We start from the raw sequence: 25,779 nt of genomic DNA on the forward strand, positions 1-25,779 counted from the left end.
TGAAGCTCTTTCCACACTCCATACATTTAAATGGTTTCTCCCCTGTGTGAGTTTTATGATGGTTAGTCAGTGCTTTTCCATCAATAAAGCTCTTTCCACACTCCATACATTTAAATGGTTTCTCCCCTGTGTGAGTTTTATGATGGTTAGTCAGTGCTTTTCCATCAATAAAGCTCTTTCCACACTCCATACATTTAAATGGTTTCTCCCCTGTGTGAGTCCGTTGATGAATTCTAAGTTTTCCACTCTGACTGAAGCTCTTTCCACACTCCATGCATTTAAATGGTTTCTCGCCAGTGTGAGTTTGATGATGGTTAGTCAATGCTGTACCGTCAATAAAGCTCTTTCCACACTCCATGCATTTAAATGGTTTCTCCCCCATGTGAGTCTGTTGATGAATTCTAAGGTGTCCACTCTGACTGAAGCTCTTCCCGCACTCCATACATTTAAATGGTTTCTCCCCTGTGTGAGTCTGTTGATGAATTCTAAGTTTTCCACTCCGACTGAAGCTCTTCCCGCACTCCATACATTTAAATGGTTTCTCCCCTGTGTGAGTCCGTTGATGAATTCTAAGGTTTCCACTCTGACTGAAGCTCTTCCCGCACTCCATACATTTAAATGGTTTCTCCCCTGTGTGAGTCCGTTGATGAATTCTAAGGTTTCCACTCTGACTGAAGCTCTTTCCACACTCCATGCATTCAAATGGTTTTTCCCCTGTGTGAGTCCGTTGATGAATTCTAAGTTTTCCACTCTCACTGAAGCTCTTTCCACACTCCATGAATTTAAAGGGTTTCTCCCCTGTGTGAGTCCGTTGATGTTTTCTTAGTGTTCCACTGTCACTGAAGCTCTTCTCACACTCCATACTTTCAGACTGCTTCTCCTCTCTCTTTCCACTGACTGTATTCTCCATTGTCTGGTTTGGGGGGTGAAGAGGGGAGGAAATCCTATTTGTTTTCTAGGAAGAGAAGAAAGGAATATTACACACATCAGTTAGCACCTGCTCTTATTTTAACATCTTGTATATTCTCTCTTGTCCTCCATGTTCCCAGTTTTTAGGAAATACAAATGAAATAATGTCAAATAATGGTAATGCAGTTCAGAAGCATTATCTTAGAATACGGTTGAACTGTGGGGTTTACTTTTTATCAAAAGTGGTTTCTCACTGGAAAGGGAGCTGCTCTATGTCCATGAACCTGCCCACTATTCATCAGGGTCCTAAGTTCACCTTTAAGTTCTTCATCCTCTGCACAATAACCCCCCACCCCTTGGACCACATTTTGTCCCCTTCGATCTCTAGATCTTTATTAATCACCTGGACGGTCCCTTTGGCCTCTGGAGGTGCATATTGACCATTTTGGGAGACCCATATATAAGCCTAGTGACAAGGCTTGGTTCTTGTGGTTGGTTGAAGGAGTGCTCAGGTAGGAGAAAGTTCTTGGGGTTGGACCTCCATCTCTCAGCCTTGCATCATTGCATGGAGAGAGCTGGAGATGCAGAAGGAAAATAGCTGGAGCCTGACTGCTGGGAATCCCAGATTAAAACGCCCACCCCAATTACTATTGGTAATAATTATATGCCGCCGAGTCTCGCACCTGCCTCCTGCCACTGGCCTATCTTAGTGGAGAATCCCAGCCCAAGCCTCTCTCACTGTTCTTCCCCCTTTGCTCCTACTGGAAACTATTTATTAAATTTGTATATTTCTCTTCATCTGAAGATCACAATATGAAAATATGTGTGACGCTGAAAAGGTGACTATTAAAGGTGAAGAATACTGATTGTGGGAAAGAAAAGAAAGAAGATTACTCTGGAGAAAGGAAGGGAAACCAGTGATGTTTCCGCCTGAGTGTAAAGAAGAAACCAGTCTTCAAACCAGTTTCATATTCCACAGCTGTTTTTCTCAGCCATGATTGTGTATTAGAACCTTTGCCACAGATTTCTTTTTTTCTCTTTCAGGTAAATCTTTATTTACTATCTTAAATTCATACTTCTTTAAACTTAATCACAATTGTAACAAACTATTAACTACAGCATTTCTTCTTCCCCTAAATTCATTTTAACACTATCTCACATAATAAATGTAAATTAACTTAGAAATAATAATAATAATAAACCATCTATATAAGAAAATAAAAAGGATTAAGACATTGCTGACTTCCCGACATTTCCCGATGTATTTTACCTTTACAACATTGAAAGTTATCCTATTCTTACTCAATTTTTAGTATATTCTTATAACATGTCATATCCAGTTCCTTTATTTAATCGCATATTTATATTTATATTTATACAAGTCAATCAAATGCCACCATAGAGATTGTATCATTCTTATATTTTTGCAGATATTTCTTATACATGTCCCACTTTTGTATGAATGATTGTTTTGTATTTCCCCTTAACCTGTCTGTTAATTGAGCCAGTTCAGCAAATTCTAAGAGTTTATCTTGCCATTCCCTTACTGTAGGTATCTTTTTTCCTTTCCAATTTGCCGCATACGGCATATAAGAACATTTCTATTTTTTGGAATGTTCTTACCTAATATTCTGAGAAGGAACACTTCTTATCTTTTTACAAACGTTACCTTAAAGATCTTTTTCATTTCGTCAGAAATGAGGTTCCAAAATTCCTTAACTTTTCGGCAGGCCCACCACATGTGGTACATGTCTCCCTTTACTTCTCCACATTTCCGACATTCATCAGATTTTTTAAAAATCTGACATTTTAGCCACAGATTTCATCCACACACACCTTTAGTGTGGGCAGCAGTGCAGGAAGGCAGGGCGGGGGGAGGGAGGGACAGCGCTGCAAGTGCTGTACCCACTGTACCTTCCTAAGCAAGCAACTTTGGGGGTGAACAATTTCCTTTAAAAAGCTCTTCCCCAGGGGCCGGCAGGGGTTTCTGCGCTGCTGAGTGTGGGCACCTTGGATTCATAGTGTTAGGGTCTCAAGAACCCTTAAGATCCAGTTCCACCAACTCCCAAGTAACTGAGCCCCTAGGGCAGGCTTGTCCAAAGTCCGTTTCAGGGGCCTAATCCGGCCCCTGTGGCAGTTTATTTCCTGTGGTAAAAGTCTAAATAAAGTTCCACTTTTCAACTTCTACTCTAAAAAAAGGTCCACAACTTTGGTTGGCCCTTTGACAGGCCCTCACGGCCCTTCCCTTCATCAAATCTGGCCCTCTTTGGACACCACTGCCCTAGAGGAACCTTCTATGCTGAGGTGAGGCATCTCTGGCCCTCCAGATGTGGTTGGACACAAAGTACCATCATCCCAAGGAAAGATGGCATATGGCCAGGGATGAGGGGAGCCTTATCTGGTGGGACACACTTTCTCCATCTTCCTCCTCCCCTGAAAACCCTGAATATCTGTATTTCACTTCCTCCTCCTTCTTCCCTGATCTCCAAGATCTTCCTAATATAATCCAACTGCACACATTCCCAAATCATCCTGCACCACTGACTCCCCGAGGCTGCTGCATTGTGTCGAGGACACTGGCAATGGGACAGCACCTTCCCCTGGATGAGAGGATAGAGTAGGCATTGGCAACCTCCGGCCCACGGGCTGGATGCGGCCCACGGAGGCCGTTTATCTGGCCCACGAGCCACATTGAAATTGCAATAGTAGTAATAATAATAATAATGCAGGCTTTTAAGGGGCAAACACGGGACCCCACCCATTTCCACAGCAATCTTCCCAATCTCTTAAATCCCACAGACGTGAGATCTGATATAGTGGGAATATATAGCCGGCATTTGAGTGACAGTGGAAAAAGAATGAGTTGGACAATAATATTAAGGATACATAGTGTTGTAAGAATGTAGTAGATAAATAGTTAGTGGAATATATAACAACGGGAATACATTCATGTTTAAAATATAATTTATGCATTAGGGATTAACAGGAAGTCAAAACTGTGGTTATATATAATTCTGAAATATGGGGGAATTTTCTTTTCTTTTCTTTTTTTATGTTTACTCACTTAGGTTGCGGTTATATGTATTTTCTTTTTTGTTCTCATGCCGAACTATAAAAGATAACAACTTAGGTGGAGTGGTATAATAATAATAATTATTCTATTAAAAGGTATAGTCTTATAGGATATGTGATAGAGAACAACATAGTGAAAAGCAATACAGTGGTACCTCGGTTTAAGTACACAATTGGTTCCAGAAGTCTGTACTTAAGCTGAAGCGAACTTTAGAATCCTAGAGTTGGAAGAGACCACAAGGGCCATCCAGTCCAACCCCTTGCCAAGCAGGAAACACCATCAAAGCATTCCTGACAGATGGCTGTCAAATCTCCGCTTAATGACCTACAAAGAAGGAGACTCCACCACACTCCTTGGCAGCAAATTCCACTGCCGAACAGCTCTTACTGTCAGGAAGTTCTTCCTAATGTTGAGGTGGAATCTTCTTTCTTGTAGTTTGAATGCATTGCTCCTTGTCCGCTTCTCTGGAGCAGCAGAAAACAACCTTTCACCCTCCTCTATATGACATCCTTTTATATATCTGAACATGGCTATCATATCACCCCTTAACCTTCTCTTCTCCAGGCTAAACATACCCAGCTCCCTAAGCCGTTCCTCATAAGGCATCGTTTCCAGGCCTTTGACCATTTTGGTTGCCCTCTTCTGGACACGTTCCAGCTTGTCAGTATCCTTCTTGAACTGTGGTGCCCAGAACTGGACACAGTACTCCAGGTGAGGACTGACCAGAGCAGAATACAGTGGTACTATTACTTCCCTTGATCTAGATGCTATACTCCTATACTTTCCCATTGAAAGTAATGGAAAGTGGATTAATCTGTTCCAGACGGGTCCGCGGAGTACTTAAACCGAAAGTACTCAAATAGAAGCATCCTTAAACCGAGGTATGACTGTACTCCGTGGCGGAGCTTCATGCTACGGCACCAGGGGCGGGGTCTGGCGCCTATTCTGGGGGCGGGGCGGGCAGCCGCCCTTCACCCCTGCTTGCTCCACCACTGACTGTACAATGTTATAACAAATGATTAACTGTTTAATGTATTTTTTTGTTTTATTGTGATTATTAGTTTGTTTTGTGATACAAAAAATCTAATAAAAATGTATCTTAAAAAAAAGAAGATATACTGTGGTGGGAATATTGGTAGAATGGAGAGAAGGAGTTGGGCACAGGTATCTCTGGATAGGAACCCTTTAGATGCTTCTCCACAGAGACACAGGCATGTGGGTGAGACTGTAGTTGCCAAGACAGAAGCCTCAAAGGGCGGAAAGAATAAAGTGGGCTTCCTCCCTTTCCTCTCCCCCCCCCATGGTTAGACTCCCTATAACAGCCCCCAGCGCCCCATGCAGGAGCTGACCTGGGACTTCTGGCAGGGCAAGGACTGAGCTTCAAGGGAGGAGAGGGTGGGTGGATCAGGCCTCCTGTTCAGGGATCTCTCCCTGGTCTACTCGAAGGAGATTCCTGGGCAGGAGGGAGAAGTCAAGGCAGGCAGCCCCCAAGTCTCTCTCTCTTTCTCCAAGATGGCTTCCATTCCTCCCCCAGGGATGCTTCCCTCCCTCCCTCTGCCCCCCAACTTCCTCTGCCCTCCTCCCTCCGCCCCCCAGTCTCCCCTTTGCCCAGAGGCCCCCCCTGGCAGGCTCACCCTTCCTGCCAAATCTCTCCCAAGCGCCCCCCCTCTCCATCCGGAGGGGCCTCGCCAGATGAGCAGGGAGGGGGGAGAGGAGGGAGACGGGGGGTCTCTATCCAGGCCTCTCTCCCCCCCTTTAACGCTTCCATGGACTCCCTCTCTCTGATTATCCACCCAAAGGGGAGCCAGGATCGCGGCGCCCCAGAGATTCCTGCCCGGGGCAACCCGGAACTGGCAGAGAATTGGGGCCTGGGTTCAAGTCCCGGCCTTTGGGATGTGCTCCCATTTCCATTTCCCCTACTTTTCTTTCACCCCCCTCCCCAAATCCTGCCCTCCCTTCCCAACAGTCCTGTTTGCAGATTAAGGGGAAGAAAAAGTGCATCCTTTTCTCCCCCTCCCCACAATATATAGATATATTTTGCACCTCTTTTTCCTCCTCCTCTGCCGACCTGCTCCTCTTCCGGGAATGTGGGTGGAGGCCCCTCCCCCTCCCCCTTGGCCCCCCCTCCAATCCTTCCTGCCTCTCTAGGAAGCGGAGCTCACTGACCCTTGGGGAGGAATGAGTGACGCCCCCCTCCCTCCCAGAAGACACAAATTCTCCTCCTTCCAAACAAGCTCTGAATATCCCGTTTCTTCCCTGATCATCTCCCAGGTTCGATCCCCGGAGGCGGCAGGGAAAGAGACCCCCCCCCACCTCTCCAAAAGTCCACCATCTCTTTTGATCCTTTCCCAGGAGGGGGGGAGGGGGATCCGGTCATTTTCACACCCCGTTCTGCAAAGTAGACCGGAGTTGTTAGGCGCGTTTGAGGCATCCGCACTTATTTTATGTGAGCTGCTTGGAGGACAGATTTGGTTCAAAGGCAAGATTGGAATACAATGGTTTCCCCCCATTCATAACAAAGAGATATTCTACCCCCCCCCTCGTCTCCTTGGGCTGGCGATCTCCAGATCCAGGGCTCTCCCCCTTTCTTTCCCCTTCTCCCCACTGCCCCTTTGAAGAGCCATAGCACCACAGAATCTGAGAACTGGAAGGCCTGAAGGGTCATCTAGACCAACCCCCTGCAAGGCAGGAATCTCAGCTCAAGCATCCAGGACAGACGGCCCCCCAACCTCTGCTCAAAAACCTCTCCTGGGAGTCTGTTCCCCTGCCAAGCAGCTCTTGCTGTCTGAGAGTGTTAGGGAATTTTACGGGGGGGGGGGCAACCAAACGAGGATTAGTTTGGACCCCAGAGTAGACCCCAAGAGGACCCCGCCAGGCTAGGCCCCATCCCCACAGGCGCATCACAAGTAAACCCACAACCCATGGGAATGAGCCCTGTTGAAATAAAGGCTTCTCTCCATTCCCGCTTCTCCCTCTCCCCCGTATAACCCTTTCTATATGATAGTAACACTGTCACAAACTCATGAATGAAACCAAGTTATGAGTGTAGCGAAAAATTATGAATGAAACCCCCTCTCCTGTCCGCTGCGTCTTGGCCAATCAGATAATTGCAATCTCTCTGCAGAGCCTAGCTCAGCTAGCTCTGCACGCTTGAGTAAGCCACTGACAAGGCGATGACAGGAGAACAATCACTGACAGTTCTTCGAACCTTCGGAAGCTGGTAATCCAATTAGAACTTGCTACAATGTATCCAAGCTACCCAGGCAATGAACGAGACAGCAAGTCTAGATAGGGGAACTCAGGAATCTTTATTAAATCATATAAAATCACTGCAAACATGGATTTCATTGGAACCAACGTTATTTTGATACAGTCACTGAGGCCTCACAAAGACCCCAGGCTTCGACATAATCCCCGAAGCGTAGAGTCACGTACACAGGAAAATGTCCCCTCCACCCTGAACACAAACCCATCAGGCATAATCCTTGAATATCCTTCCTTCCTGGGTCTCACCCATGCCAGGGGCTAAGTACACCGGAGTTCCATTGTCACCTCCTATCTAGACATGTCTGGAACCTTTCCTAATACTCATCTTTGCGGAGATTTCAATGCCTGGACCATCAAGTGAACCATCAGGGGGTCGTTGTCTGTTTCTCCCTTTGCATAAATCTTGTTTATCTTGTTTACCCATATGGAAATGTGTCCTCCCCTCTTATGACGTTTCTGTGATGTATCAATGATGTATGTATGACACTTTTTGCAATGTTTTCTGGGACGTTTGGGAAATCTTTAAAGGTTGTTGTAAGCTTTTGTTCGGGGTTCATTCTCTGCATTGAACCTGCTGCGCAGCAATAAACCTTGGTGTTTTTGCTTCAACCTCTGGCTGGTCTCCTTCCTTTGCCTTCCGCAGTCACCGCAGGCCCTCGCCTGACGAGCTGGGTGTCCCGTCTGCCTCGCACCCAGATTTTTGCCCTAACAGAGAGGGTTTCCAAATGCTTAGTCAGAATCTCCTTTCTGGCAACTTGAAGCCATTGGTTGGAGTCAGACCCTACAGCCTACAATAGAGTTATCTTTTTTTATGGCTGCATCACCCTGTGGACTCATGTTAAGCTAGTGGTCCACCAAGACCCCTAGATGTCGGAGAACCAGCCGACTCTTAGGTGCGAGGAAATCATGAGACGAGAGTCAAGAGTTTCAGATAGAGAGCATGAGCAGAGTGCGCTGACTGCCTCTCAGCCTCAGCTCCTTTATTCAGGATCTTTTCCTCGTAAAAAACATTAACCTTTAACCTATACATGACTCATGCAAACAAGGAAGATGTGTAAACAGACAGGCTGGCGCCAGTGGTCCTGTGGTATATCACTTGATTGATTACTCCCCAATAAACCTGTGCCTTACACAGAGAACTCCATTTGTACATTCCCACAGAGTATTTCCTGTGTACATTCCCACATCACCTCTTTCTTTTTATTTTTAAGCAACAGGGTAAATTAACTCGTGGAAGCCTCGATAGGGAGTCGCTGATACCTCGCAATGAAGGCTCCATGTGAAATTCCAGTGGAGGGGCGTGCAGCCTGAAACCAGGTCATGCATTGACCAAAGAGGGAGGGTAAACATTGAATGCAGCAACATAACATAACCAAGCCACAGGCTAATCCTATAACCGTCAAAAGTGTTTTCCTGATCCAGGCACCGTTAGGCAACCAAGACAGCAGCCATTCCCATGGATCAAAACCCACGGCAGGTTGCAAGGGCCGTGCAGCCACCAAGATTTTCATTTCTTGTATAGTATGAGTAATGTTAGGACCATTATCTTGCACATACATGCAACAATGACTATGTATTAAGGCACATACGCCTCTTTTCGAGGCTAAAATCACATCCTGTAATTCTGTATTGATCAATTTCATGCCTTTAACTGTGTCATTGAACAAAGCCTCTGTCCAGTTAGCTAAGTGATGCAAATCTCTATAATTCATTGCTACTCCTAATAATGGCAAAATACTACGAGCTATCTGAGTATCAGTATATTGTGTTATAGGGGCATTGACTTCGTGTTTATTGCGCAAGCGGGTGTGAGGAAGAGCATCTAACTTATACACCAGTTGTATCACTACCCCTAGAGTGCAAGTCCCTGAAAAAGCAGAGGGAATCTCTTTGTATGCTTTCTTACCACACAAAAGCCACAGATTTGATTGTAACACGCATGTGGATCTCCAACTCTTCTTCATCCAATCAAACCATGAATGAAAATCACGGCATGTAGCCTGTTGGTAATATGTCATGTATCTGGTAACATTATTAATTGTTACCTTGGGCCTGCCGCTTTGGGTAGTGACGTTAAGAAAACAAGAGCTACCATTAACATCTAAATCCAATTACAATAAGGATAAGGACCTAAAAATCTGCTACTATCGTGATTAAAACGAAAACATCGTGGAGCTACTTCTAATAATGATAATATAACAGGGGGTGAACTAATACGATTATCTCTCATATTATTACTAATTCTAAAAGAATCATTAATAGGAATACCATGCAGTAATATACCCAAGTGTCGTGACTACGAGGGAATATGTAAGCAAATCCAACAATCAGAATAGTTAAGCAATTTCGCAAAACTGAGAAATATCCTGTACATAGGTATTATTATTCCATATGGAATGATAAGAGTCATGTCTTTGATACTTCTGTAAAATGGCAGCACGCCTAGAGCGATTATGGCTTGCAGATCGAATAGATGGAAGGTGATCTTGACGGAGTGCAGCCATATTTAGAGCACGATGCCGCCAGGTGCAATGGTGTTTCAGACCGGGTGACAGGTGCTGTCCTCCAGAAAGAGTGTAGAAAGGTCTGCCTCCTCCCTCAGCGGCATCTGCGATGACTGGCTGAAGAAGAATCTGTAGATGATTGCCAGGGTCGTACACAGCGTGCTGGCACCCACAGAGGGTCCCCATCGATGGCATATCCACGTCCCCAGGTAATCAGCAGTACAGGGCCACGCCATGCTGGATCCGGATGTTTCCTGAAAGACACAAGGGGGCGAGGCAGCTCCTCCTCTTTTCTAAAATGTAATTCTGCTGGAGGAAGCTGCTTATTATGTGGATATAAAAGATTAAAAAGCACTTGATGCACAATATTAGGAATTTCTACAATAGGAGCGTTCTTTCCACTTAGTTGTGGAAAAAGCAGAGATTTAAAAGTTGAATGCTCAACAATTGCTTGTCCTGTAGAAGTAAAAGGAATACCATGAGTTAATTTCACATTCCACAATGTACAGAAATCAGAAAATCGCTTAGAAATATACGCAGGGCCATTATCCGTTTTGATGCTGCTAGGCTTTCCCATGACCGAAAAACAGCGCAGAGTGTGCTGTATTACGTGCCTGGCTGTCTCCCCTTTTAAGGGTGTCGCCCAGATGAAGCCCAAAGACGTGTCCACCGTGAGGTGCAGTCTTGAAAAAAGAGGCTAACAACGGGGTGAGAGTGACATCCATTTGCCAAATTGAGAGAGGGGCAATCCCTCTGGGATTGACAGCATCAAAAGGAAACATGGTAGGGGCTTTAGAACAAGAAAAACATTGCGAGACAATGTCTCGTGCCTGAGAAATTGGTATTTGAAAAGACTTGGCAAGAACCTTGGCGGATTGATGAAAGGTGGCATGGCTCAGCAGAGGGTCAGAAAACAAAGAAAAAACCTGCTCTTGCTGCAAAGCAGCATCTGCTACAGCACCTTGTAGCAGACGCTGCAAAGAGAGAAACAATTGCAACAAAATCATCATCCAGAGCAGGGAAATGTATGCCACTGACAAGAATGTTAAAAATCTGTAGACATACTGAGTACAAACAATCAGGTTAAACTTCACATTCTGAAATAGATCAAATGCCAAAATCACCACAGCCAATGCAGAACGCTGAGCGGATTCCTGCTCCGTTGTAAATCTTGTTTTCCAGGCCCCCTCCTCCCTCCACACAACCACCCCCCTTGTCTTGGTCCCATCTGTGAAGAGGGTGAGAGCAAAGGGGATAGGGGAGGGGGAGCACAAGGAACAGAGGGAATAGGAGACAGAGGAAAGAAAGATCAATGCCACAGCACATTGTCTTCCCTTGATAACAACGTCCATAACAGCTGCTGGAGAAGTATGTACGTTCCGCAGTGGTGCATGGGGCAAGTGTAGCCATTCAATAAGACAAACGCGAGACTGAGAAAATTCTGCAGGCCGATAGAGAACAGCTGTGGGCAGCAATTTTGTGGCAAAAACAGCCAATGACAATAGTCCTGTGGAATCCAGGCGATCCACCATAGATTTTTGCAAATGGTGATTAATCGGTGCCAGGGCTGATTCCATATCCTGGGTTACCGGTATGTCTGCCGGTTGCTTGTGCCCTTTCAGGGCAGTGTACAAAGGTGATAGTACACACGTTGGCAAGTCTATGTATGATTTTGCCCAATTTGAATGTCCTAACAGCAGTTGTAGATCCACCAGCCAGAGTACCGCTGGAAAATGCAGCTGCAGTATCAGGGGGGATTCTGCTTGTTGCATAACTTTGTGTTCCAGGTATGTGATAGGCAGGGTGCGTTGAATTTTTTCCGGGGCGATTTTAAGCCCTGCAGAGGTGAGATCCTCTGTCAGCTGGTGCACCCATGTTTCAGGAATGTCTTTAGCGGCAAGCAATTTTGCTGTGTGGGATTCAGAGCCGATTGATTGACAGGCTTTTAACATGTCGGCTATTGCCACATTAGGTGTAGCTACCAGCGGGCGCAAAGCTTGTTTACAGTCATCATTGGCATTATCAAAGGCTAATTGTCTGATGATTACTTCTTGCGCTGCTGTATCTTGAACCTGGCGTCTGAGGGTATTGTACAGTCTATCTATGAAAGCGCCATAAGGTTCAGTGGGTCCTTGCCGCACACTCCCCCATCGCCCCCCTTTTCCTAACTTCTCAGGAGGAACAGACATCAAAGCCTCCTGGGCAGCTGAAACTGTGGCGTCCCAGTACTGAGGATCCAGGGCCAATTGCTGCGCAGTTGTTAAAAAATTTCCAGCCCCTGTGAGACCATCCAGGACGTCTCCAGGTGTTAACATAACAGGGGGAGGGAGGGGGGGTGCCCCTGCTGCCAAGGCTGCAACGGCATTGGCATGTGCTGCCTGTGCAGCATTATTCAAATTTGTTTGGCTATCATGGACCCGGCGTTGACAAGCCCAGGTCCAACTTTGCATAAAAACCATCATTTGATTTGGTTTGAGCACTGTTCTAGCCAGTAATTTGATATCCTCTGGCAATAATTGCTGTTGAAAAATAGTGCCAAAGAGACCAAGAGTATACGGGGAATGCAATCCATTGTCTCTTACTGACTGATACAATTCTTTGATGTATCGGAGTTCAAATTGCTCGTGCCGTGGTGCCCCGCCCCCAGGCACAATCACAGGATAAGCAGCTGACATTTCAGTAGAATCAAAAGCCAGCAAAGGAGCTGCTGCTTTAAGAGATTCCTGGAGCTTTGTAGTATTCCCCCCCTCCTGCTTCACAGTGGGCACGGTACTTTGAAATGCAGGCAAAACCTGAGAGACATAGGCTGGAGGGGGTGGGGTGGCAGACAAAGAAAGTTGCTGTTTTCCTGGCGGAGTTAAATTAGGTGGGTCCGGACCAGGAGGCATGGGGGCAGGCAATGCCGAGTAAACAGAAGGCTTCAGTGGGGGTGGCGTGCATGCGGGCGGTGCAGAGGGGAGGCTTGAAGCAGCTCCCAGAAAGATATTCTTTGGCGTCACTAGTGCCAAGCATGCTCTTATTTTTCCCCATGTAATTAAGACACGTACTCCAATGCTGGGATGAGCATGAAAATGTTCACCAAGTTTGTCCCAAAAATCTAATTCCCAAGTTCCATCCTCCGGAAACCATGGACAATGCTCATTAGCAGTTTGAATAAAAGCAATAATATCGTCTTCTGAGGCATGCTGATTGTTAGAAGTCAGCAGGTATTTTAAGTCTTTAAGAAAACGTTTCTGTGGCACGGAAAGCGAAGTGCCCATTGTAAATGCAGGAAAAGAAAAATAAGCAATAGCTGGGAGCCAACACACCGGGGATCCTAAGATGAGGTAGACGTCTGAACCCTTGCCGGGCGGGTGAGTAGCTGATGCAGGACCACGACGTGCGTCCTTTCAACAATGGCGTATAACTTTTGAGCCTCACACGGGGCACCACTTGTCGGAGAACCAGCCGACTCTTAGGTGCGAGGAAATCATGAGACGAGAGTCAAGAGTTTCAGATAGAGAGCATGAGCAGAGTGCGCTGACTGCCTCTCAGCCTCAGCTCCTTTATTCAGGATCTTTTCCTCGTAAAAAACATTAACCTTTAACCTATACATGACTCATGCAAACAAGGAAGATGTGTAAACAGACAGGCTGGCGCCAGTGGTCCTGTGGTATATCACTTGATTGATTACTCCCCAATAAACCTGTGCCTTACACAGAGAACTCCATTTGTACATTCCCACAGAGTATTTCCTGTGTACATTCCCACACCTAGATCCTTTTCACATGTATTATTATTTATTATTTATACCCCGCCCATCTGGCTGGGTTTCCTTGGCCACTCTGGGCGGCTTCCAACAAATACAAAAATACATTAAAATATCACAGATTAAAAACTTCACTAAACAGGACTGCTAGTAAGCCAGCTGTCCCCCATCTTCTCTTTGGGCAGGTGGTTCTTCCTGCCTAAGTGTAATAAAACAACCCTTGTGTTGCAGACTTGAGTCAATAAATCAAAAAGGGGGGGCAACACGTCGACCAATTCCAACTGATGAAATCTGTTTAATCTTTATAAACTATGACATGCGAGACAGTGATCCAAGGGAATCCTCCGGTTTCAGTTTGGTCTTCTTCAGTTATTTAACTACAAAAAATGATAATAAATATATATCTTTCATTATATCACACATTCAATTCACAAGTCTCTACAGTCCATCATCTCTAAGTATTGGAAAGATACAGAAAGATACAAGGATAAAACAAAACATACCTTAGTGATAGAATATAATCTGCGGAACAGGGGTCTTACACATATGGAACCGATGCTGCCTAAAGCAGGGAATAGAAAGCTTAATATAGAGGAGGGGTCAGCAACCTTTTTCAGCCGTGAGCTGGTCCACCGTCCTTCAGACCATGCGGTGGGCCGGACTATATTTTTGGGGGAGGAAATGAACGAATTCCAATGCCCCACAAATAACCCAGAGATGCGTTTTAAATAAAAGGACACATTCTACTCATGTAAAAACTCATGTTCAAGTTCCTGAAAGTAGTATGATCAAATGAAACAATTAAAATCTAACTCAGAGTTCAAACCTGTGAAGCGTTTTAAACATGAAAAAAAAATGTGATTCTTTTTGTCTTAATAATTTTACATAATCACGTCTAGCTTTCACCTTCCTTGTATTAATCCACAATACAGTATGAAGCAAATCCGTGTCTGAATGATTGTTAGCTAAAAATGCTCAACCGGGGTGCTTCCCGCACAGCATTCCTAACGGGATCAACAGACCGGATAGGAGATCCTATATAAAACAAATTACATGGGCATCTAATCAAATATGCCACCTCTTTTGTTTGGCACGTACTGAAATTTCCTGCTCGGCAGGGGGTTGGACTGGATGGGTTCAAGTCCCGGCCTTTGGGGTGTGCTCCCATTTCCATTTCCCCTACTTTTCTTTCACCCCCCCTCCCCAAATCCTGCCCTCCCTTCCCAACAGTCCTGTTTGCAGATTAAGGGGGAGAAAAAGCGCATCCTTTTCTCCCAATCCCCACAATATATAGATATATTTTGCACCTCTTTTTCCTCCTCCTCTGCCGACCTGCTCCTCTTCCGGGAATGTGGATGGAGGCCCCTCCCCCTCCCCCTTGGCCCCTCCCCCTCCCAACCTCCCTGCCTCTCTAGGAAGCGGAGCTCACTGACCCTTGGGGAGGAATGAGTGACGCCCCCCTCCCTCCCAGAAGACACAAATTCTCCTCCTTCCAAACAAGCTCTGAATATCCTCTTTTTTTCTCCTGATAACCTCCCAGGTTCGATCCCCGGAGGCGGCAGGGAAAGAGATCCCCCCCCACCTCTCAAAAAGTCCTATCATCTCTTTTCATCCCTTCCCAGGAGAGGGGGGGGGGGAAGGAGATCCGGTCATTTTCACACCCCGTTCTGCAAAGTAGACCATAGTTGTTACGCACGTTTGAGGCATCCGCACTTATTTTATGTGAGCTGCTTGGAGGACAGCTTTGGCTCAAAGGCAAGATTGAAATACAATGGTCCCCCCCCCATTCATAACAAAGAGATATTACACCCCCTCGTCTCCTTGGGCTGGCGATCTCCAGATCCAGGGCTCTCCCCCTTTCTTTCCCCCTTCTCCCCACTGCCCCTTTGAAGAGCCATAGCACCACAGAATCTGAGAACTGGAAGGCCTGAAGGGTCATCTAGACCAACCCCCTGCAAGGCAGGAATCTCAGCTCAAGCATCCAGGACAGGTGGCCCCCCCAACCTCTGCTCAAAAACCTCTCACGGGAGTCTGTTCCCCTGCCAAGCAGCTCTTGCTGTCCGAGAGGGTTTCCAAATGCTTAGTCAGAATCTCCTTTCTGGCAACTTGAAGCCATTGGTTGGAGTCAGACCCTACAGCCTAGAAGAGAGGTATCTTTTTTTGTTGCTGCCTCACCCTGTGGACTCACGTTAAGCCAGTGTTCCACCAAGACCCCTGGATCCTTTTCACATGTATTATTATTTATTATTTATACCCCGCCCATCTGGCTGGGTTTCCCCGGCCACTCTGGGCGGCTTCCAACAAATACAAAAATACATTAAAATATCACAGATTAAAAACTTCACTAAACAGGACTGCTAGTAAGCCAGCTGTCCCCCATCTTCTCTTTGTGCAGGTGGTTCTTCCTGCCTAAGTGTAATAAAACAACCCTTGTGTTGCAGACTTGAGTCAATAAATCAAAAAGGGGGGGGGCAACACGTCGACCAATTCCAACTGATGAAATCTGTTTAATCTTTATAAACTATGACATGCGAGACAGTGATCCAAGGGAATCCTCCGGTTTCGGTTTGGTGTTCTTCAGTTATTTAACTACAAAAAATGATAATAAATATATATCGTTCATTATATCATACATTCAATTCAGGCCAATGGCAAGCGTGAACACGAGTCTCTACACTCCATCCTATCTAAGTATTGGAAAGATACAGAAAGATACAAGGATAAAACAAAACATACCTTAGGTTACAGGTAGGTAGCCGTGTTGGTCTGGATCGAAGTAAAATAAAAAAATTCCTTCAGTAGCACCTTAAAGACCAACTAAGTTTTTATTTTGGTATGAGCTTTCGTGTGCATGCACACTTCTTCAGATACAGTGAAATGGAAGTTTCCAGGCACTTATGTAGAGAAGGGGTGGGGAGGGGTGGGGAGGGGGAGGGGGCATCACTCAGAAGGGTGGTGGAAATGGGTGATTGACTGACTGATAGCTGTTGATGACCTGAAACGACTGCAAATGGTTTTGCATGAAAAAGCAAGGGTGGAGATGGCTGAAGATCGCTTATCATGTATAATGAGATAAGAACCCGATATCTCTGTTCAAACCAGGTCCCTCCATGGTTTTGAGCTTGGTGATAAGTTGCAATTCAGCAACTTCTCTTTCCAGTCTATTTCTGAAATTCTTTTGTAGTAAGACAGCTACTTTGAGATCTTGTATAGAATGTCCTGGGAGATTGAAGTGTTCTCCTACTGGCTTTTCTGTCTTCTGGTTCCTGATGTCAGATTTATGTCCATTTATCCTTTGGCGTAGGGTTTGGCCTGTTTGTCCAATATAGAGAGCTGAAGGGCACTGTTGGCATTTGATGGCATACACAATGTTAGAGGATGAGCAATTAAATAGTCCTGAGATGGTATGTTGGATGTTGTTGGGGCCAGTAATGGTATTGTCTGGGTGTATGTGGCAGCAAAGTTGGCATCTGGGTTTATTGCAGGCTCTGGTACCAGTGTCCATGTTAAGTCTGGTGGTTGTATAGAATATAATCTGCGGAAGAGGGGTCTTACACATATGGAACCCCTACTGCCTGAAGCAGGGAATAGAAAGCTTAAGATAGAGGAGGGGTCAGCAACCTTTTTCAGCCGTGAGCTGGTCCACCGTCCTTCAGACCATGTGGGGGGCCGGACTATATTTTTTTCGGAGGAAATGAACGCATTCCTATGCCCCACAAATAACTCAGAGATGCATTTTAAATAAAAGCACATATTCTACTCATGTAAAAACACCTGGCAGGCCCCACAAATAACCCAGAGATGCATTTTAAATAAAAGCACATATTCTACTCATGTAAAAACACCTGGCAGGCCCCACAAATAACCCAGAGATGCATTTTAAATAAAAGGACACATTCTACTCATGTAAAAACACGCTGATTCCCAGACTGTCACTGGGCCGGATTGAGAAGGTGATTGGGCCGCATCCAGCCCCCAGGCCTTAGTTTGGGAACCCCTGATATACAGTTCCACCACAGGTAACACCCTAGTCAATCAGGGCTATTGGAGTTTTAAAGTTACATGCAACCTCAAGTTCCTGAAAGTAGTATGATCAAATGAAACAATTAAAATCTAACTAAGAGTTCAAACCTTCCGGGTGAAGTGTTTTAAACATGAAAAAAAATTGTGATTCTTTTTGTCTTAATAATTTTACATAATCACGGCCAGCGTTCACCTTCCTTCTATTAATCCACAATACAGTATAAAGCAAATCCGTGTCTGAATGATTGTTAGCTAAAAATGCTCAACCAGGGGTGCTTCCCGCACAGCATTCCTAACGCGGGATCAACAGACCGGATAGGAGATCCTATATAAAACAAATTACATGGGCATCTAATCAAATATGCCACCTCTTTTGTTTGGCACGTACTGAAATTTCCTGCTCGGCAGGGGGTTGGACTGGATGGCCCTTGTGGTCTCTTCCAACTCTATGATTCTATGAAATGATTGATAATGAACTTAAATTTGGTCTTCTCTTGGTTTGCAAGGTCAGTGGGCAAGCTGGACATCTGCCACACCTAAAATGTCCCACAGGACCCCCAGGGCACTCACACAGGACCTTCACCGCCCTCACTGGTTCTGATTTGAAAGAGAGGTAGAGCTGGGTATCATCCGCATACTGATGAACACCCAGCCCAAACCCCCTGATGATCTCTCCCAGCGGCTGCATGTAGATGTTAAAAAGCATGGGGGAGAGGACAGAACCCTGAGGCACCCCACAAATGAGAGCCCAGGGGTCCAAACACTCATCCCCCACCACCACTTTCTGAACACGGCCCAGGAGGAAGGAGCGGAACCACTGTATGACAGTGCCCCTAGCTCCCAAACCCGACAATTAGTCCGTTTAAACCGAGTGGAGCATTGCTTAGCATCCGATTTAACTCTCGCCTTCTTGATCACGTCAGGTGGATAACCTCTAGCTTGTAATGAGGTTGCTAATGAGGAATTCCTCTTAAGCTGTAAGAATAACCCATAAGGTAGAATCATAGAATCGTAGAGTTGGAAGAGACCACAAGGGCCATCCAGTCCAACCCCCTGCCAAGCAGGAAACACCATCAAAGCATTCTTTGCTTTAAGTTGTCTTTAAGACGTTTAGGGTGGAATGAGGAGTAGTGCAAAAGTGAATTGCAGTCTGTAGGCTTTTGGTGGGGCCTCACCACTAATTGCCCACTATGTTTAAAGACCTCCCCATCCCAAAACACACATGATGTGCTGCTGTGGTGTCCAGAGAAAGATAAGGAGGAATGCAACGAATTTAACCAATTGTTGTTGTTGTTTAGTCGTTTAGTCGTGTCCGACTCTTCGTGACCCCATGGACCATAGCACGCCAGGCACTCCTGTCTTGCACTGCCTCCCGCAGTTTGGTCAAACTCATGTTCGTAGCTTCGAGAACACTGTCCAACCATCTCGTCCTCTGTCGTCCCCTTCTCCTAGTGCCCTCAATCTTTCCCAGCATCAGGGTCTTTTCCAAGGATTCTTCTCTTCTCATGAGGTGGCCAAAGTATTGGAGCCTCAGCTTCACGATCTGTCCTTCCAGGGAGCACTCAGGGCTGATTTCCTTAAGAAACCAATTAGTGAAACCAATAAACTCCTTCTCATTTTCAAACAGAAAAAGAACAGGTCATCAATAAATCTGCAATAAAACAACATTGCCTTGGCAAAGGGATTGTTACCCAAAATATGTGACTTTTCAAAGGCACCCATAAAAATGTTAGCTATGGATGGCGCTATAGGTGACCCCATAGCTACCCCTTGAATTTGAAAATAAAACGTGTCCCAAAAACGAAAATAATTTTTCTCAAACACAACATCTAGTAAGCCCAACAGAAAATCAGTGGGCGGATGGGGGTCAGGTCGTGTCCCTAATAACTTACTGATGATAGCTCGTGCCTCATCCAGCGGTATATTTGTGTCTAATATTTGTGTCCAACATCCAAAGACGCAAGGACTGTGTATGCTCTATTAACCTAATGAAATGGGTGGTATCCTGAAGATAAGCAGGTGAGTCCTTGGCAAACGGCTGAAGAAAAGAATCTAAATACTTAGCAGTGGGTTCCAACACTGACCCAGTACCTGAGACAATAGGTCTCCCAGGAGGGGAAGGGATGTTTTTATGTATTTTAGGAAAACAATAAAAGATAGGTATCCGAGGATGAGGGGGAACTAAATAGTCAAAAACTTGTTTCTTTATGTAGCTCATACTATAAGCTTGTTGTGCAATAGTTTTTAAGATAGTAGTAATAGAGTCCGTAGGATCATTCCCAATCTGACGATAAAATTTATCGTCTGATAACAACCTTCTTGCCTCTGAAATGTAATTATCGAAATCCTGTATAACAATCCCTCCCCCCTTGTCAGCGGGTTTTATCACAATATTCTGATCCTGCGATAAATGTTTTAGAGTAGACTAAGCTGCTGAGCCTTAGATTAAATATCCCTGGCTCTGAGCCCCTTCTGTTCCAACTGCTCAAGATGTCGCAACAATAATTGATAAAACACATTAATAGCTGGATTGGAGTTGATTGGGACAAACGTAGATTTAGGTTTAAACTGGTGTTTTATATGGTCACTAGTATCATGAAGCCCGTTAAATTAACGGGTGCTAGAATTAATTATGGGGGTTCTCCCCCCCCGGTGACTCACCCACCGCCACCACCTCAGCCCCTCACTCAGTCCCTTCCCCTCCTCCCGCCCCAGCCAGCTGCCTCCTCAGCTTCCTCTCTCCCTCCCCATTTCCCACCCTCTTTTTTCTACTCCTCTCTCTCTTTCTCTCTCTTTCTCTCTCCCCTCGCTGGTCCCAGTTGCAGCAGCCCTTCCAACCCCACCCCACCCCCCAAAAAATCCACACACACTTCCAGGGACTAATTCCCCCTTCCCCCGCGGGTGCGCCCGCCCACCCGCTCTCCTGCTTCCGCCCCTCAGTAACGGCTAAACGATCCTTCAGCCCAGCAGCCGCATCACTCGCGGCTCACGCTCTCTCTCTATCCACACCCACCTAGTTTCCCTATCGCTGGCACATGCCTGCCTCCTCTCCTTCCCCTCTAACGGAGAAGAAACCAGGAGGAAAGAGAGAGATCCTTCCGTAGCGCAGCAGAGGCAAGGGGTTGTGTATATGCAAGCATGTAATCTCTCTCACGGTCCTGGTTTATCCCGTCCGAAGTCTCTGCGCTCCAAGTCCCAACGGCTGTCCGTGGGGCGCATGTGCAGTAGCGCAATCCCACGGACACATGGACTGGACGCAGAGACACTTGGACTTTATTATATAGGATTAGTACCAAACAGATCCCAAAGTTTAATATTATGGATAGGTTTAAACAAATCAACTCTCATCCAAAAAGCATTGTAAGATGGCTTAGGCACAAAACCCAATTGTAAAGTCTCCTGCTCATCTGTCGATAAGAGAAATAATAATAATAATAATAATAATAATAATAATAATAATAATATTATTTATACCCTGCCCTTCCCAGTCAAGACCGGGCTCAGGGCGACTAACAACAAAAATATCAACGCAAGCATAAAAGAAACAATTCAATTGAAATGCAAATTAATACAATGTTAAAATTCAAATTAAAAATTAAAAATCTACAAGTAAGATAAAACCATTGTAAGATAAAACCTTAGGGGAGGGTAATCCCGGGGTCAGACTGCGTCAGTCCTAAGGCCAAGCGGAACAGCTCTGTCTTGCAGGCCCAACGAAAAGATGACAAATCCCGCAGGGCCCTAGTCTCCTGAGACAGAGCGTTCCACCTTATCGGGGCCAGTACTGAGAAGGCCCTGGTCTTGGTCAAGGCCAGCCTAACTGTCTTGTGACTCGGGATCTCCAGTATGTTATTATTTGTGGACCTTAAGGTCCTCCGTGGGGCATATCGGGAGAGGCGGCCCTGAAGGTACGAGGCTCCTAATCCGCATAAGGCTTTAAAGGTCAAAACCAGCACCTTAAACCTGATCCTGTACTCCACTGGGAGCCAGTGCAGCTGGTAAAGCACTGGATGAATGTGATCCTGCGGCCGGGACCCCGTAAGGAGCCTCGCCGCGGCATTCTGCACCCGCTGGAGTTTCTGGGTCAGTTTCAAGGGCAGCCCCACGTAGAGAGATTCACAATAATCAAGCCTAGAGGTGACCATCTCATGGATCAATTTGGCCAGCTCAGGGCGAGAGAGGTAGGGGACCAACTGCTTAATGCAGTGGAGATGGAAAAATGCCACCTTGGCTGTGGTTGCAACCTGTGCCTCCATGGAAAGGGAGGCATCCAAGGTTACACCCAAGCTCTTGACAGAAGGGGCTGACACTAATTGAGCCCCAGCGAAAGATGGAAGTTGCCCCCCCACCCCATGTCATCCCAACCCAGCCAGAGGACCTCTGTCTTCGAAGGAGTTAGCTTCAGCCGACTCCCACGTAGCCATCCAGCCACAGCTTCCAAGCACTTGGTCAGTGTGTCCGGGGCTGAGGCAGGATGGCTATCCATCAACAGATAAATCTGGGTGTCAGCAGCATATTGATGACAACCCAGCCCAAACTGAAGGGAGAGATTTGCCAATTGTGTTATTGAGCTAAATCATATATTTTGCATTATATAATTCTGACTGTATGGCTTAGCCCCCCCATATCCCTGGGATGTCTTGCTTAAAATGCTTTCTTCTTTGCCTCTCTCTGTGTACCAAAGTAGGCCAAAGTGTAAAGAAAACATTCGATAGCAAGACAGGATGCCCAGCTTGCTAAGAGCTGACCTTGTCTGGAACACAGAATGAGAGGCAGAGAGGCTTATCAGCGGATGAGGCCTTGTCAGCTTGACGCATAAGCATTGCCCTGGGAACTGGTCTTGCTGAAGGCTTTGCTGAGTCAGCATGTGTTTATGCACAGGACCGGACACGGATATTCCTTATATGTCCTTGTGACCCCCTTTGTGTTTATGAGAAGGACAGGATACGGATTTTCCTAATATGGATTTGTAACCTGTGACCCCCTTGCGTGAACACATTTACAGAGGAGGGGGAAAGGAGCCCAAGAAGTGGATAAAAGCCTCAGGTAAAACTGTCTTTGCTTACTTTTGTCGTGAAACATGGATCACCGAGAGTCCCTTAAATTTAAGGATTAAATTCTTTCTCTGAATTCAACCCCGGTGTCATTATTGGCTGTCTCTGTCCCTGCCTGGGCGCAACTTAAGGACCCTTATCAGCAAATAAGGCTACAAAACCTCTGGACAATCTGGGCGAGGGGGCGCATGAAGATATTAAAAAGATGTCTGTAGAGTTGTTAACTATCAATATTTCCGTTTTGTTCTGGGGCGCCTGCCTCTTCGGGGGGGAAAAAGTGGAGGGAGGCTTTCCACCCTCTGGGCCCAGAGGGGGGCTCCTGCCTTGGGGCAGCTGGTGGATTTGGAGGAAGTTGACCCTTATCACTCTCTTAGGTTCTATACTCTAAATCGTTCCACCCCATGGAAGTCGGTGGATGTTTTGGACAAGCATTCTATAATAACCAAAGTAGATTCCACATTCCTTCTGTTGAACCATTTCTCTTCTTTGAAGTAATTGATGGCCTATAGAGTTTCCACTCTTATAGCTCTTGCCTATGGGAGTCTCTAAGACTTGGTGGTTTGTAAGACTTCCACCACAACTCAACCTCTATCCTCTTCCCTAGCACTTACCGGTATATGGTTTCTCCCCTTTATGAGTTTGGTGGTGTTTTGTAAGAAGTCCACTCTGACTGAAGCTCTTTCCACACTCCATGCATTGAAATGGTTTCTCCCCAGTGTGACTCCATTGATGAATTCTAAGGTTTCCACTCTGACTGAAGCTCTTTCCACACTCCATACATTTAAATGGTTTCTTACCAGTGTGAGTCTGTTGATGAATTCTAAGGTGTCCATTCTGACTGAAGCTTGTCCCACATTCCACGCATTTAAATGGTTTCTCCCCTGTGTGAGTCCGCTGATGTAGTCTTAGTGTTCCACTATAAGTGAAGCTCTTTCCACACTCCATGCATTTAAATGGTTTCTCACCAGTGTTAGTCCGTTGATGAATTCTAAGGTGTTCACTCTTAGTGAAGCTCTTTCCAAATTCCATACAATGAAATGGTTTATCCTCTGTGTGAGTTCGTTGATGAATTCGAAGGTTTCCACTCCGACTGAAGCTCTTTCCACACTCCATGCATTTAAATGGTTTCTCTCCTGTGTGAGTCCGTTGATGAATTCTAAGGTTTCTACTCTTAGTGTAGCTCTTTCCACATTCCACACATTTAAATGGTTTCTCACCAGTGTGAGTCCATTGATGTAGTCTTAGTGTTCCACTCTGACTGAAGCTCTTTCCACACTCCATGCATTTAAATGGTTTCTCTCCTGTGTGAGTCCGTTGATGAATTCTAAGTGTTCCACTGTCAGTGAAGCTCTTTCCACATTCCATGCATTTAAATGGTTTCTCCCCTGTGTGAGTCCGTTGATGCCTTCTTAGTTTTCCACTCTGACTGAAGCTCTTTCCACACTCTATACATTTAAATGGTTTCTCCCCTGTGTGAGTTTGATGATGGTTAGTCAATGTTGTACCATCAATAAAGCTCTTTCCACACTCCATGCATTCAAATGGTTTCTCTCCTGTATGTCTCTGTTGATGAATTCTAAGGTGTCCACTCTGACTGAAGCTCTTTCCACACTCCATGCATTTAAATGGTTTCTCTCCTGTGTGTGTCTGTTGATGAATTCTAAGTACTTGATTAGAAGTGAAGCCCTTTCCACACTCCATACATTCCAATGGTTTCTCTCCTGTGTGAGTCCATTGATGTTTTCTAAGTGTTCCACTGTAAGTGAAGCTCTTTCCACATTCCATGCATTTAAATGGTTTCTCACCAGTGTGAGTCCGTTGATGAATTCTAAGGTCTCCACTCTGACTGAACCTCTTTCCACACTCCATGCATTTAAATGGTTTCTCCCCCGTGTGAGTCCGATGATGTTTTTTAAGTGTTCCACTGTCACTGAAGCTATTTCCACATTCCATGCATTTAAATGGTTTCTCACCAGTGTGAGTCCATTGATGAATTCTAAGGTCTCCACTCTGACTGAAGCTCTTTCCACACTCCATGCATTTAAATGGTTTCTCTCCTGTGTGAGTCCATTGATGTTTTCTAAGTGTTCCACTGTCAGTGAAGCTCTTTCCACATTCCATGCATTTAAATGGTTTCTCCCCTGTGTGAGTCCGTAGATGAATTCTAAGGTTTCCACTCCGACTGAAGCTCTTTCCACACTCCATACATTTAAATGGTTTCTCCCCTGTGTGAGTCCGTTGATGACTTCTAAGATGTCCACTCATACTGAAGCTCTTTCCACACTCCATACATTTAAATGGTTTCTCCCCTGTGTGAGTCCGTAGATGAATTCTAAGGTTTCCACTCCGACTGAAGCTCTTTCCACACTCCATACATTCAAATGGTTTCTCGCCTGTGTGACTCCGTTGATGGGTTCTAAGGTTCCCACTGTGTCTGTAGCTCTTTCCACACTCCATACATTTAAATGGTTTCTCACCAGTGTGACTCCGTTGATGAATTCTAAGGTCTCCACTCTGACTGAAGCTCTTTCCACACTCCATGCATTTAAATGGTTTCTCCCCCGTGTGAGTCCGATGATGTTTTCTAAGTGTTCCACTGTCACTGAAGCTATTTCCACATTCCATGCATTCAAAGGGTTTCTCCCCTCTGTGAGTCCGTTGATGACTTCTAAGATGTCCACTCCTACTGAAGCTCTTTCCACACTCCATGCATTTAAATGGTTTCTCACCAGTGTGAGTCCGTTTATGTAGTCTTAGTGTTCCACTCTGACTGTAGCTCTTTCCACACTCCATGCATTCAAATGGTTTCTCCACAGTGTGACTCCGTTGATGAATTCTCAGGATTCCATTGTGACTGAAGCTCTTTCCACACTCCATGCATTCAAATGGTTTCCCCCCTGTGTGAGTCTGCTGATGTTTTATTAGTGTTCCACTGTCATTGAAGCTCTTCCCATACTCCATACTTTCAAATGTTTTCTCTTTCCACACTCCATGCATTTAAATGATTTCTTCGTTATTCACATTGAACATGGCCCCCATAATTCTCACTGCCTTTGTCTTCTTTGGAGGGTGAAGGGGGGAGGAAATCCTATTTTTATCTACAAAGAGAAGAAAGGAATATTACAAACATCAATCAACCCCTGCTCTTATTTTAGCATCTCCTACATTATCTCCTGTCTTCCATATGTTCCAAATTTTTAG

The 25,779-nt window shown here is 45.5% G+C and overlaps 1 protein-coding gene across 2 annotated transcripts in view; it reads right to left on the reverse strand.

Moving 5' to 3' along the window:
* Positions 1-813: 813 nt before the first annotated feature.
* Positions 814-25,779, reverse strand: part of LOC132591663 (oocyte zinc finger protein XlCOF6-like) — a 32,224-nt gene continuing 7,258 nt past the window's right edge. Inside the window, exons 2-3 of one of the 2 annotated variants that reach the window (XM_060271111.1) lie at positions 23,190-25,676; positions 814-955 (exon numbers count right to left, since the gene is read on the reverse strand). In XM_060271111.1, coding sequence (XP_060127094.1) covers positions 945-955; positions 23,190-25,575 — 2,397 coding nt within the window. In that variant the 5' untranslated portion in view covers positions 25,576-25,676 and the 3' untranslated portion in view covers positions 814-944. Of the gene's footprint in view, positions 956-21,878; positions 25,677-25,779 lie in introns of those variants that run through there. The other variant, XM_060271110.1, reaches the window with a different exon arrangement.

This window comes from Zootoca vivipara, chromosome 2, assembly GCF_963506605.1.
Source record: "Zootoca vivipara chromosome 2, rZooViv1.1, whole genome shotgun sequence".
Taxonomy (NCBI): Eukaryota; Metazoa; Chordata; class Lepidosauria; order Squamata; family Lacertidae; genus Zootoca; species Zootoca vivipara.